The 12,537-nt window shown below is 36.9% G+C and overlaps 1 protein-coding gene across 1 annotated transcript in view; it reads left to right on the top strand.

Moving 5' to 3' along the window:
• Ccdc114 (Coiled-coil domain containing protein 114) overlaps positions 1–12,537 on the top strand; it is a 96,274-nt gene that overhangs the window by 53,068 nt on the left and 30,669 nt on the right. Inside the window, exons 9-10 of the mRNA XM_067140567.2 lie at positions 4,043–4,301; positions 10,928–11,108. Of these exons, the coding sequence (XP_066996668.2) occupies positions 4,043–4,301; positions 10,928–11,108 (440 nt within the window). The remainder of the gene's footprint in view (positions 1–4,042; positions 4,302–10,927; positions 11,109–12,537) is intronic.

Here is a 12,537-nt window from a genome sequence, read left to right on the forward strand (position 1 = left end):
TACTTTTTCTATTGTATCGCTGAACAAGTTTTCAGCACTTTCTTTGGGGCACTATATAGTCACTGGGCTTTCAGGCAATAATCGAAACTGCTCCTTCTTAACACAAATCTAGTATTTTAATACTATGTTATCAAGACCAGAACAGACGTTACACCTTACATACATACAGCCATGGGAGGTCTTGAGTTTGCCTATTACTATTTTAGTCCAAATACAAGACTAGAAATTTTATGTTTTTATGTTAAAATGTCATAATAACCGCAGTCATTTTATTTGCGCACATTACATGTAAAAAGTTTATATCCTTTCCCACTCGTACTGACTTGTGCAATGAGTGCACTTTCCAGCTGAGCTCAAGGTCACAAATAACAGCAATTTCTGAAGTTTTGATAATATTTTTCCTCTTTCCAATTTGATTGTGATTAGTGATGGGCAGAATTGAATATAATGCATTCAAGAACTTTTGAGAAGCAATGCTTGCATTTGAAAAAGTTGACTACAAACAGTATACCAGTGACCAAATTACAAAGGAAGATTAAGAAAAGAAGGGATTTTGCCATCATTTTGGGTGCTTATGCATCTAATGTGCTTTATTTTATTAGATTAGAGAATTAAAACCTACTTGTGGTCGATTGTTGTTTGGCTTGGTGTTATTAGATTTATTACAAGTAATAAACTTCATTCCAGTTCTGTATTGACTTCAAATATCTAAGATAAAATTCTAAAATTTTGCCTTTCGATAAATGGTCTGTCTAAAAAGCTACATAGGACATGTTTTGACCTAGCCTAGAGGTCATCATCAGCTAAAATAACACAAAGATGAATGACATATACAAAAACAGTGATACATAAAAAACTTGAGATAAAATACAATCAACAAATGCAATGAAAATCTATGTTTAAAATGTTTATAGCTTCAATCTTCGATGAATCTAATATGCAACAGGTGTGGGTTCAACCGTATTCAACACTACTGTTGGTTGGCTGAAGGAATACTTAAAAAATGTCAGAAGTTGTTCTATTTGTCATGCTTCTGGAAACGGGGTGTTTTAAAATCCGCAAAATTTCTTTATGAAGAATACATGTATAGCCAGGATCTAAAAATGAAGCCAGAAAGCTGAGTGTGAGAACGAAAAAATGAAGTAGCAGAAAAAGTTAATAAGAAGAGTTGCAAAAAATATTACTCACTTCCTCTTTCCTCCAGCCCTATGCTTGTGTAGATCAGGTTGGGTCGGTGTTGACCTCCACACTGACTGGCGACCATTCTGTGGTCGTGTTGTGTTGTGTTGTGTTGTGAATTTGGTGCCTGTTACTTTGAATAATGTGATGAGAACATTTTTAGGGTTCTGGATGAAGACCGGCATCATAAAAAAGCCTAAGTTAGAAATGTACTGGACAACAAACATGTTTACTACTCCCATATTCAATGTTATGCCTAGAAATAGCTTTCAGCTCATTTTAAACATAACTGAAGGTAACATGAAATTTTCATGCTGTTATGTGTGCTACTTAAATGCACTTTTATTTGTAACTATCTCAGACCAATTCACCTGGCACAGAGCATTTAAATTACCTCAGAATGCCTCGCAGTGAATGTGTTAATGATCACATTCGGGATGGGAAAACCAATCAAAGAGTGTGACTGCTCAAGTGTGGTGATGTCATGAACACGGTTCATGAGTGCTTCAGGCTGCGTGAACACACGTTGGCCTCAATCGTGCTTCATCGGCAGATGTCAGTTCAAGGCCTTTGGTTAGTGTTGCCAATTTAGCAACTTTGTTACTAGACCTAGCAATGTTTGGGGGTCTGAAATGACAAATATTAATTTTTAGCACCTAGCGACTGACACCTTTACTTAACTTTCTGACAAGTTAATTATTTTGATGTAGTTTACAGTATGTTTATTTTTAATTTTTAAATTGGTAATGTTGAACTGCTGTAAGAATTGAATTAATCGTATGGCATTACATCACTTTACAAATCAATAAATAAACCATTACAAGCTACACAATGAAATATTTACAAGTTTACAGACATGTTATTGATATACCCTATCATCTCTGGTGTAATCCAGAAATTCTATGAGGTCACCAGGGTAGAAGTTTAACATTGTGTTTAACTGTCTGCACTTCTGGAGGGACTTTCCCGATTTGAAGATTAGATCACCACACCTACCATGATTGGACCACATCCTATGACTACATCTTGCGTAGCTTGTTTCTTGCACAGAGAAAATTGCACAGGTTGCACCATTCTTACAGTATATCGAGGCCTGTTTAACAGGCTTCTGGTTGTTCTCAATGGTGGACGTTTGGAGCTGAGCTGCTGACATCCTCGTGGCTTCGTAACTGTTGATTCCTTGGAATTGTCTTGTATTCCCTCATGAGGGCTTTCTTCCTTCTTAGGTGGGGAGGGGGAAATGAGGCTCAGGGCTGGCATCCAAAATGTTTGGGTTGATTTTGTAGTTCCAGTTATAATTCCCATGGTCTGATTTAGTTCAACATCGACCAGCATCGTGTGGCAACTCTTTATTCAGACACTCGACTGATTGTAACTTAGCTGCTGTCCTCACTAGATGTTGTCTGATTCCTCCTCGTGGTGCCCCTGCATAGGTACTTGGATTCAAATATCCAATATTGGCCAGACAATCACTGTGATCTCCTGGCACACCACATCACTGCAACTATAATTTAAACTGATATCTGATTAGTGATGGAAATATGGAATATGGAAATATCTGGTGATAGTATACCTTGATCTAGAGAAGGCATACAATCATGTTAATAGAGAAAAGGTGTGGGAAATCCTAGAAAGAAAAGGATGTGGAAGGCAATCAAGGGAACTAGTGAAATCAATGTAGAAGAATTGTTCTAGTTGTATCCAGATTCCAGTAGGGAGAACAGATTGGTTTAGAAACCAAACTGGACTAAGACAGGGAAATGTATTGTCTCCACTTATGCTTATAATGGTCATGGATGAAATTCTAAAGGAAATAAAGGCAAGATATAGAGGGGATATGAAAATATTGTTGTTTTCAGATGACATTGTGATGTGGGGAGTCAACAATACAGAAGTGTAAATACAACTAGAAGCTTTAAATGACAATATTGAGAAATATGGTATGAAAATCAGTGTGGAGAAGAGCTTTTTTTTTTTTTTTTTTTGCTAGTTGTTTTACGTCGCACCGACACAGATAGGTCTTACGGCGACGATGGGACAGGAAAGGGCTAGGAGTGGGAAGGAAGCGGCCGTGGCCTTGATTAAGGTACAGCCCCAGCATTTACCTGGTGTGAAAATGGGAAACCACGGAAAACCATTTTCAGGGCTGCCGACAGTGGGGTTCGAACCTACTATCTCCCAAATACTGGATACTGGCCGCACTTAAGCGACTGCAGCTATCGAGCTCGGTGTGGAGAAGAGCAAAACAGTGGTGATGACAAGAGGAGAAAGAAGCTGGCCAGTGCCCTCTGCTAGTGACATCCCTGTTTAATCAACCGTGTGGAACAGGAAAACACTAACAACTATTTATGTTAACAGTGGATGTTTTTTTTTTTTTTTTGTAGTTTTCTTCATTCATTTTTAGTATATTTTTGGCAGTCCATTGAGACTTCTATGTTTTTTAATTATCTTTACAATTAAGAATTAATATTATGCTTCTTTCTGTGAGTTTCTTACAACACAGCATCTGAACCTCAAGAAAGTTCATAACAAATTTATGTCTGAAAAGTGATTCCACCTTCTTTTAAAATTCCTTCACTTTGCAAATAATTTCAAGTTTGATCCTCAGATCCACAACAGGAAACTGTACAAATTCTCCACATTTAGATCTATTTTCCTCCCGAAAATATAAGTCAGGCTGCACTTCTTTTTCACATACATAGGAGATGAGATACACAAACTTCTAGAAAGTCTGCTACATTTTTTTTTTATCATATTGTAGTTTGATTTTGTGCAGAATGCAAGTTTTGTGAGTTGAATGATGAAATATGTAATCAAATGGTAAATATGTCAAGTTAAAGTGGATGTTACACATTTTTTGCAGTTGGAGACCCTTCAAGAGCAAGTGGAAGAGTTGAAATCAAAAATAGATGACCAGCGGAGAGTGAACCAACAGCGCAGTGAGCAGCAACAAGAAACGCTTAGTGTTCTCAATGCTAAACTACGTGAGGTTTGCTCTACAGCTGATACAGCCAAAGAAGAGCTGCAGGTATCCTCCCGCAAGCTGACCGACTTACTGAGTGGCATCGAGACGGTCTTCCACCTCATACGTTGCGACAACTCTCCTCTACTTGATTTGTTAGGTGAGTGTCTATAATAGCAATGTTCGATGATGAAAGCTGCAGGTATTTTGACTGACTTACTGAATGGATAATCCAGTATGTTGAAACTACAGGACTGATGACATCAGAATAATATATTTTGTTTTTAAAAGAACATCATCAAATTCTATTGCAAAACACTTTTTTTTTATTTTTTTTTTTAGGAATTGATGAATATTATGAACAAATGTACGCACATTCATGTTGAAATTCCATAAACGCTTTCTTTAATAATTGAAGCATTTAATTTTGTAATGGTCTGAGTACCAACATTGTGATTTTTCAGCTGATAATTTTAATTGGATCTATGTACCAAGCTCAATATATTTCAGAAAAGTCCAAGTGTCAGGAAAAGCCATATTAGTAGCAATAAATTCCAAAAGATAGCACTGGGTCTATTTCTGGCATCTCTGTCTATGTGCCAAGGAGCACACTACCTGCTGTCTTGTCAACTCTTCCCTCTTATCTCTTACTATAACAGATCATTAGTTGAGGGCCCAGGATCTTGGCCCTAAATGCTGAGTACTTAGAAGGACGGTTTGTTGTGTCGGTTTTACTGTCATGGTCGTGAGGCCTCATGGGGCAGTACGGCGGCATCTTATCACTGTTGCTTTCTTACCACCACCCGAGGGGCACATGTAGGGTAATTTACGGTTTCAACAACGTGAATGCTGTAAATTTTACATATCGTACATATTATTTTATTCTTACTGTCGTCTCATATGCATCATACAATAATAATAATAATAATAATAATAATAATAATAATAATAATAATAATAATAATAATAATAATAATAATAATAATAATAATAATAATAACTTACTATTACAGCATAATTATTGCTTATCATGTGTGTGATATTGTATTCTCCCTATCAAAACTGAGAGATTATTTTGAAATGAAGGAGAAAAGGGGGAAGAGCGGTGAAGGAAATTTGAATGCCTCAAAAAAGCAATCAACGAATTATTAACAAATTGATTTAAAACACCACCTAATTGATACTTTATTTCTTGCCTTTTGGCAGAGTTATAAAAACATTATCATATACAGGACATGTTTCAACCGCTTAGTGGTCATCTTCAGCTGTCTTTAAAATAGTTTAGATGAAACAATTTGATTAATAAGTACATTAAAATCTTAAATTACTTTCCCATGGGAACTATTGCTTAAAGCATTTGAAATTTGGTGGGGGGAAGTGGGGGGAATAAGGGGGGATTTTAGTGATGTGGTGTGTAAAAAGGTACTTAAATTACAATTCGCTTCTACGGTAATATTAAAAAACTTATTTCTAAGAACTTATATAAAAAATCTTAAAACGTCTGTAATTAGGCACTTTTTGTAAAAACACTAGGTGGCTTGATCTTGCTTATGTTAAAATTGATGTGTGTCTTATTGATTGTCTGTTGTGTTGATTACTTTCCTTGGAAGTTGCTTTTCATTTTTAGTACCAGGTTGTGTTGAGCTATTAATTTACAATGGTCCTATGGTGACTCTTAAGTTGCGTGAAATGGTGGTCCTCAAATTTAGGCAGCTTGCCTCACAATCTGCAACTAGCAGAAAGATTGTAAAATGTTAAAATGTGTCATTAAACAAAATTGTTCTAATTTAGTTTGACCTCGGAAAGAAGGTGGTGATAAGGGGTATATTGCTTTAACTCACCTTTCTGAAATGGTGTTTATACTCTGCCACCTTGGGACTGTTTTCCTGTACACGACCTAGTGTTATAGCGATGTGTCACAGTTAGCTCGTTTGTACGATTCACCGGAGAGAGGGGGAGCTAGGTTGTGTTGTCATCTAATACGTCTAATGTAGATGTTGATTCCCATAGGGAATCTGAAATATTTGTTCCGAATGAGTAAATTTATAATACCAATATAAATGGTCTGTTATTGGACAGCCCAGTCTAGCACACGGGGGCAAAACGCTGGCAACCAGGAATGAGTTAGCTGGAAAATTCATAATGTCCAATAACGGACCATTTATATTGGTATTTGATACGTCTCGCGAAGGGGGAGGGAGTACTAGCTGTGCTTCCATGACGTCATGTTTGGCTATTTTAGTTGTTCGTCTTATTTGTCTTCTGTTTACCAATTCTATGTATTTACTTATATGCTCATATAGGAGATTATTTTGGTCATTTGTTTTATTTAAATTCCGTTCTTTGTTTTCTGATTTCTCGAGAATAACGCGGATATTTTCTAGGTTGTTCATAAGACTTCCTTTATTAATCCTACTAATAATTTGAAGATCTTGTTTAATGTTAGTGAATTTATGGCTTGCCTCTTTCATACGAGCTCCCATAGCAGAGAATCTCCTGTACTTCTCTGCATTAACATGCTCCTGATATCTAATTGTAAAGCTTCTTCCTGATTGTCCCACATGTTTTTTTACACTGATTGCATATCAACTTATAAATGCCTGACTCCTGAAATTCATCGTCCTTAAGTTTATTGACCTTGTTATGATTGAAGAATCTATGTTTTGTGTTGTTGTTAGTTGAGAATGCTACTTCGGTGTTGTGTTTCTTAAACAAATTTGTTATTTCATAAATCCTCGGGTTATTAAAGGTGAATTTGACATACCTCTTCGCTTTCTCCGATTGCTGCTTTAATTTTATTTGTTGTTGATATTTGCACTTAGTATTGATTTTATTGATGAATTTCAAACTATAACCATTAAAAAGGGCTTGCTGGTGAATGTAAGCTAGTTCCTCCTTCCTGTCTTTTTCTGTTAATGGAATTTCAAATGCCCTGTTGACGAAACTATAGTAAGCGGATTTCTTTTGTGAAATAGGGTGCAAGGAGTCGCTTTGTATTGTGGTTGGTGTAAAAGCGGGTTTTCTGTGTATTCTAAAATGGAACTTGTTGTTTTCCCAAATTGTTTGAATGTCTAGAAAATTGAGTATGCCTTCTTCTTCTTCTTCTTCTTCTTCTTCTTCTTCTTCTTCTTCTTCTTCTTCTTCTTCTTCTTCTTCTTCTTCTTCTTCTTCTTCTTCTTCTTCTTCTTCTTCTTCTTCTTCTTCTTCTTCTTCTTCTATCACAATTTAATGTTAGGGTCTAAGTTATTTAAGGTATTTAGAATGTTGTGACTGTTATTAATTTCTTTATTTATTATGGCATAAGTATCATCAATATAGCATAGCCAAAGATCTAGTCCTTTAATGTGGCCTACTATCTGAGTGTATTCTAGGTAGTCAAGGTATATATTAGCTAAAATCCCTGAAGCCAGAACCCCCATAGGGAGTCCATTTGCTGATTTGCTGATATATTCTATTATTGAAAGAAAAGAAGTTATGGTTCAGGACGAATTCCAGGATAATCATAAAATTTTCTATTTCCAGTTTACTAATGCGTTTGTGTTCCAATAGATTCCTTTTTGTAATCTTAATGGTGTCTTTTATGGGAATATTAGTATACATGTCATTAATGTCAAAGGAGCTTATTGCGTAGGAAGAAGTTAATTTAAAGTCTTTAACAACCTTGCAAAACTCCTTGGAGCTTTTTATCGATATTTTGGTATAAAAGACATAATTTTGAGTTAAAAACTTCCGAATGAATCGAGAAGTTTTGTATGTGGGACTTTTCCAAAAGTTCATTACCGGCCCTTTTTATGTAGTTTAGGCATAGCCCTTGCTTTGGGAAGTCCTGGGTTCATATTTATGAGCTTCTGTATTTCTTGGTTGTTTAAGAGGAAGTTACTTTGTTTTAGTATACCTTTAAAGTTCCTTTGTATTTTTAGGGTGGGGTCTTTCTCAATGACCTTGAATTTGTTGTTATTGAAAAAAGTTTCTGTTTTCTTAATGTATTCGGTTTTGTTTATTATTACAACTGTTCCTCCTTTATCGGCTTTCGTTACAACTACATTACTTTGTCTAATTTTACGTTGAAGTTCTCTGTCTATCTTTGAATTGTCAGAATTCGATTCTAATCCTTTAATTACGGAGGGAAATTTTTTCCTAGCTTCGTACCTTAGATCATTTTGAATATCAATTGGTAGGGTCTGTATGGCCGTTTCTGTTTCTGCTAACGTTTGTATTAGTTCTTGACTTTTATTGATACTAAGCCAATTGTGATCTGGTCCTTTTCCTAACATTTGTAATTCTTGTTCTGTGAAGGTCGTTTTCGACAAATTTTTGACAGGAGGTGGAAGTCTTTCATTATTGAAGGGTGCATTAAGCTGTGGTATATTTTGTTCTGCTGGGGCATTGTTTTTTAGATTTTCTAGTTTCTTATTTAATGTTAACTGTTTTTTTGGTTTTTTTTTCATTAGACTCCCTATTTTATCTCTACTGTATTTTTGTACGGAATCTCATTCTAGCGGTACTAGGTTTGTTCCTTTAGTTCCATCACTGCTAATCATTTCAATTTAAATTGTTTAGTTCCTTCACTGCTAATCATTTCAATTTCAATATAGTATTGAAGGTGGACCATTACAACATTAATTTAATAATTATTATTGTCGCTCCAATGCAAGTAGATCTAGTGGGGCTATTGCTGCCACCATGAGAATTGCAGATTTAGAAACCATGCAGTATGTACAGTACATGCAATACATAAAGCTGCTCTCCGTCGTACGGCAGCTATCCTTCTCCGATACCAAGCAAATCTCAAGGATTCAGCCCAGATTTCAGAGCCATAAGGGAGCACTGACTGAACCGTCGACATGAGAAGGCATCGTTTACTGGATTTTGGACCTTTAGTATTTCCCATCAGTCCTGGTAATTTACACAAAAGATAGCAAAATAAACGTGCCCTCCATCTCAACATATGTTGTTAGAAGACATAATATGAACATTAAATTGATTTTGTGTTACTTAACTGCATCTGAACACCGTCCTCTTTTATCACGCTTTTCTCCTGTATTTATGCTTTTTGAGCTTTCTTTTTTACTGGAGAGAAGCATCGCAAGTATACTGTACTATTGCCATTGATGCTTTCGCGGCCTATACTTATAGACATGATACTGCATAGGCTTTTGTGCCGGCCTATACTTATAGACATGATACTGCATAGGCTTTTGTGCTTATGCTGTGTCAAGAAAATAAGGTGAAATTCTTTATGTTTTGCAGAGAACTGTGCCCTGCATCATCAGAAGAAAATCCCAACTGTCCACAAGAAAGGCTTCTTAAACAATGACTTTTTGAAATTAGACGTTATAATAGAAGTGGAAATGGTACGTTCATTCGTCCCATTCGAAACCGGTCCTGTAATTTAATATATACAATAAATAAGTATTGATTGGTGAAAATCCTCTCCTATTTTTAAAAGCATTTTATACCTACTACCTGGGAATAACTACCCTACTCTTGACATGGAGAACTGACGCCTTTTGTGCCGCTCCATCGGAGTGTAAACACTACACTTTTGTGTATGCAATCAATTTCATTGCTAGGCGTGTATTGATGGATATGACTTACTATTTTACAAATGTTAATTCATTCTTCCACCTAATCAGTACATAGTTTCTACCATCGAATAGTACTAGTTTCAGCTGTTCATTGGAGCCATCCTCAGCTATTCACCGTAAGTTATTGATGCTGATGATGCTTGTTGTTTAAAGGGGGTTAACATCTAAGGTCATCGGCCACCCATAATTTATTAGGACACAGTATTATTAAAATCAAATGGGGTTGAATCTCACAAGTTAAAATTACAAAATACACAGACAAGTACACATAAATACACATTTAAAAAGTTCAAACATTTAACACTTGAAGTAACGGTCTTGTGGATTTGAGTTCCAAAATGAGACTATAGTTGGTCACAGAGTAACTTGATACTTAAAGATGATTCAGTATAGCTGCATTCAAAATCGACACTTAATCAAATAAAAGTGACATAAAATGTTATGGTCTAATAATCCCACAAAAGAATCATTATGAAAGTATGAATGTTATAAGACTGTATCATTTAAAAAAAATGAAATTATCACAGTACCTATTAATTGTTGAGGTACTGTAATCTTCTTAAATTAATGAAGGATATTTTGAAAAGCAAACCGTATCTGTCCATAAGGGCGTTAATGGGGGATATCCTTCAAGGTTGCTGTGGGAAAACCTAACACAGCTGTTGACACTGAAGTTTAATTTATTCTTCCACCTAATGAATACATAGTTTATATCATTGAATAGTACTAGTTTTGGCTGTTCAATGCAGTCATCCTCAGCTATCCACCAAGACCATTACTTCAAGTGTTAAATATTTGGGCTTTTTAAATGTTTATATACTGTATGTGTATTTGTCTGTGTATTTTGTAATTTTAACTTGTGAAATTCAACCTCATTTGATTTTAATGATACTGTGTCCTTCTAACAACGTATGGCGAATAGCTGAGGTTGTCTGCAATAAACAGCTGAAACTTGTATTATTCGATGACATAAACTATGTATTGATTAGGTGGAAGAATAAATTAAGATTTGTGAAAAAGTAACTACACTTTTATCTCTTCTGCCAACTGTCCATGTAGAGGTCGTGCAAGACTTCACTCGTAAGCCTGAGCGAAGACTCTTACCAGATGTTACACATTGGATCAGAGTGCTGCTGCACCCTGAAGTAGCTTTAAATACTGTGGGCATTCAACTATTTGTTTTAAACTGTGTTTTCAGGTGCAAATGCTCATGTGACCCCCTACAATGTGTTACTATTCTTGGGCATCATTGAGCGCCGCTCCAACGATCTGCTTAACACCGTTTCCTACCTGGAGAAGAAAGCAAAGAAGGGAGGTGACTCCAGCAAATTGCGGACTTTCCCAGTGGATGTGGTTACGCCAACACAGCCGGGTGTTCCGTAAGTATCTTGTGCTGCGTGTGCCTTTGGTGTATTGATGGAACTTATCTAGATTGGTAAAGGTTATTGAAGAATTGTACTTAGTTCGACTCGGCTGAATGGTCAGCATACTGGCTTTGGTTCAGAGGGTCTCGGGTTAGATTCCCGGCCGGGTTGGGGATTTTAATCACTTCTGATTAATTCTTCTGGCTCGGGGACTGGGTGTATGTGTATGTTCCAAGACTCACCTCATCATATTCAGACACCATACCACAATACCAACCACCACAGAAACACGCAACAATGATTACATTCCTCCATAAAGGGTTGGCGCCAGGAACGGCATCCGGCCGTAAAACAGGGCCAAATCCACATGTGCGACGCAGTTTGCACCTGCGACCCCACAGGTGTGGGAAAAAGCGGTAGGAAAAGAAGAAGAATTGAAGAATTGTACTTCTTTCCTATATTTACCCATTGGCACCTTCCGTCTCCTGCCTTTGCTCCTGCAGGCTCCAGCTAATGGAACGTTTCTAATTCAAGAACTTCAGTGAAGTGTAGAACTCCTGCAGAACTTGGTGATTGTTTGTGGTATTATCGTAAATGAGGTGCTAGATATCAGTCTGGAATTTAAAAAATAAACTTATCTTTTACCCTATTCATGACATTATTATCCAAATTATCTCAATTATGAGCATAATGAGAGAACTACTATCTGCCAACAGGAAACAAATGTAAGGAATAATAAAGTAATAGGCTTCAATCAAGGCTTTCATGTGTATAGTTCAAGAAATACCATGCCTCTAGAAAAACTTACAGTGGCTATAGTGACAAAGTCAAAGAATGTTATGTTTCTAATTCAGTACAATTCTGCTGACAGAACTGTTATTTGCACAACCTATAATCAATGTGAACTTTACATCTGCAATGTTTACTTGGATTCCAAGCATGCCATGACTATAGACTTAAATAAACCAAAACCAAACCAAACCCCATGGTGCTTAACACCCTTGAAAGGGCCTTGGCCTGCCCCGCGGCCGCTGCTCAGCCCGAAGGCCTGCAGATTACGAGGGGTCATGTGGTCAACACGACACATCCTCTTGGCCATTATTCTGGGCTTTCGAGACCGGGGCCACTATCTCACCATCAGATAGCTCCTCAATTCTAATCACGTAGGCTGAGTGGGCCTCGAACCAGTCCTCAGGTTGAGAGAAAAATCCCTGACCTGGCCGGGAATCAAACCCGGGGCTTCCGGGCGAGAGGCAGGCACGCTACCCATACACCACAGGGCCAGCATAGACTTAAATGCTATTCAAGAAATATGCGATGATCTGCGTGGGAAATCTCTGCTTTTCATAGGAGACATAAAGGCGAAGCATGGTTCCTGGGACAGCCCGGTTGAAGATGCCTGAGGGAGACTCTTCCACGACTTCTGTAGCGCTAATAATCTGTT

This window comes from Anabrus simplex, chromosome 1 (genome assembly GCF_040414725.1).
Source record: "Anabrus simplex isolate iqAnaSimp1 chromosome 1, ASM4041472v1, whole genome shotgun sequence".
NCBI lineage: Eukaryota > Metazoa > Arthropoda > Insecta > Orthoptera > Tettigoniidae > Anabrus > Anabrus simplex.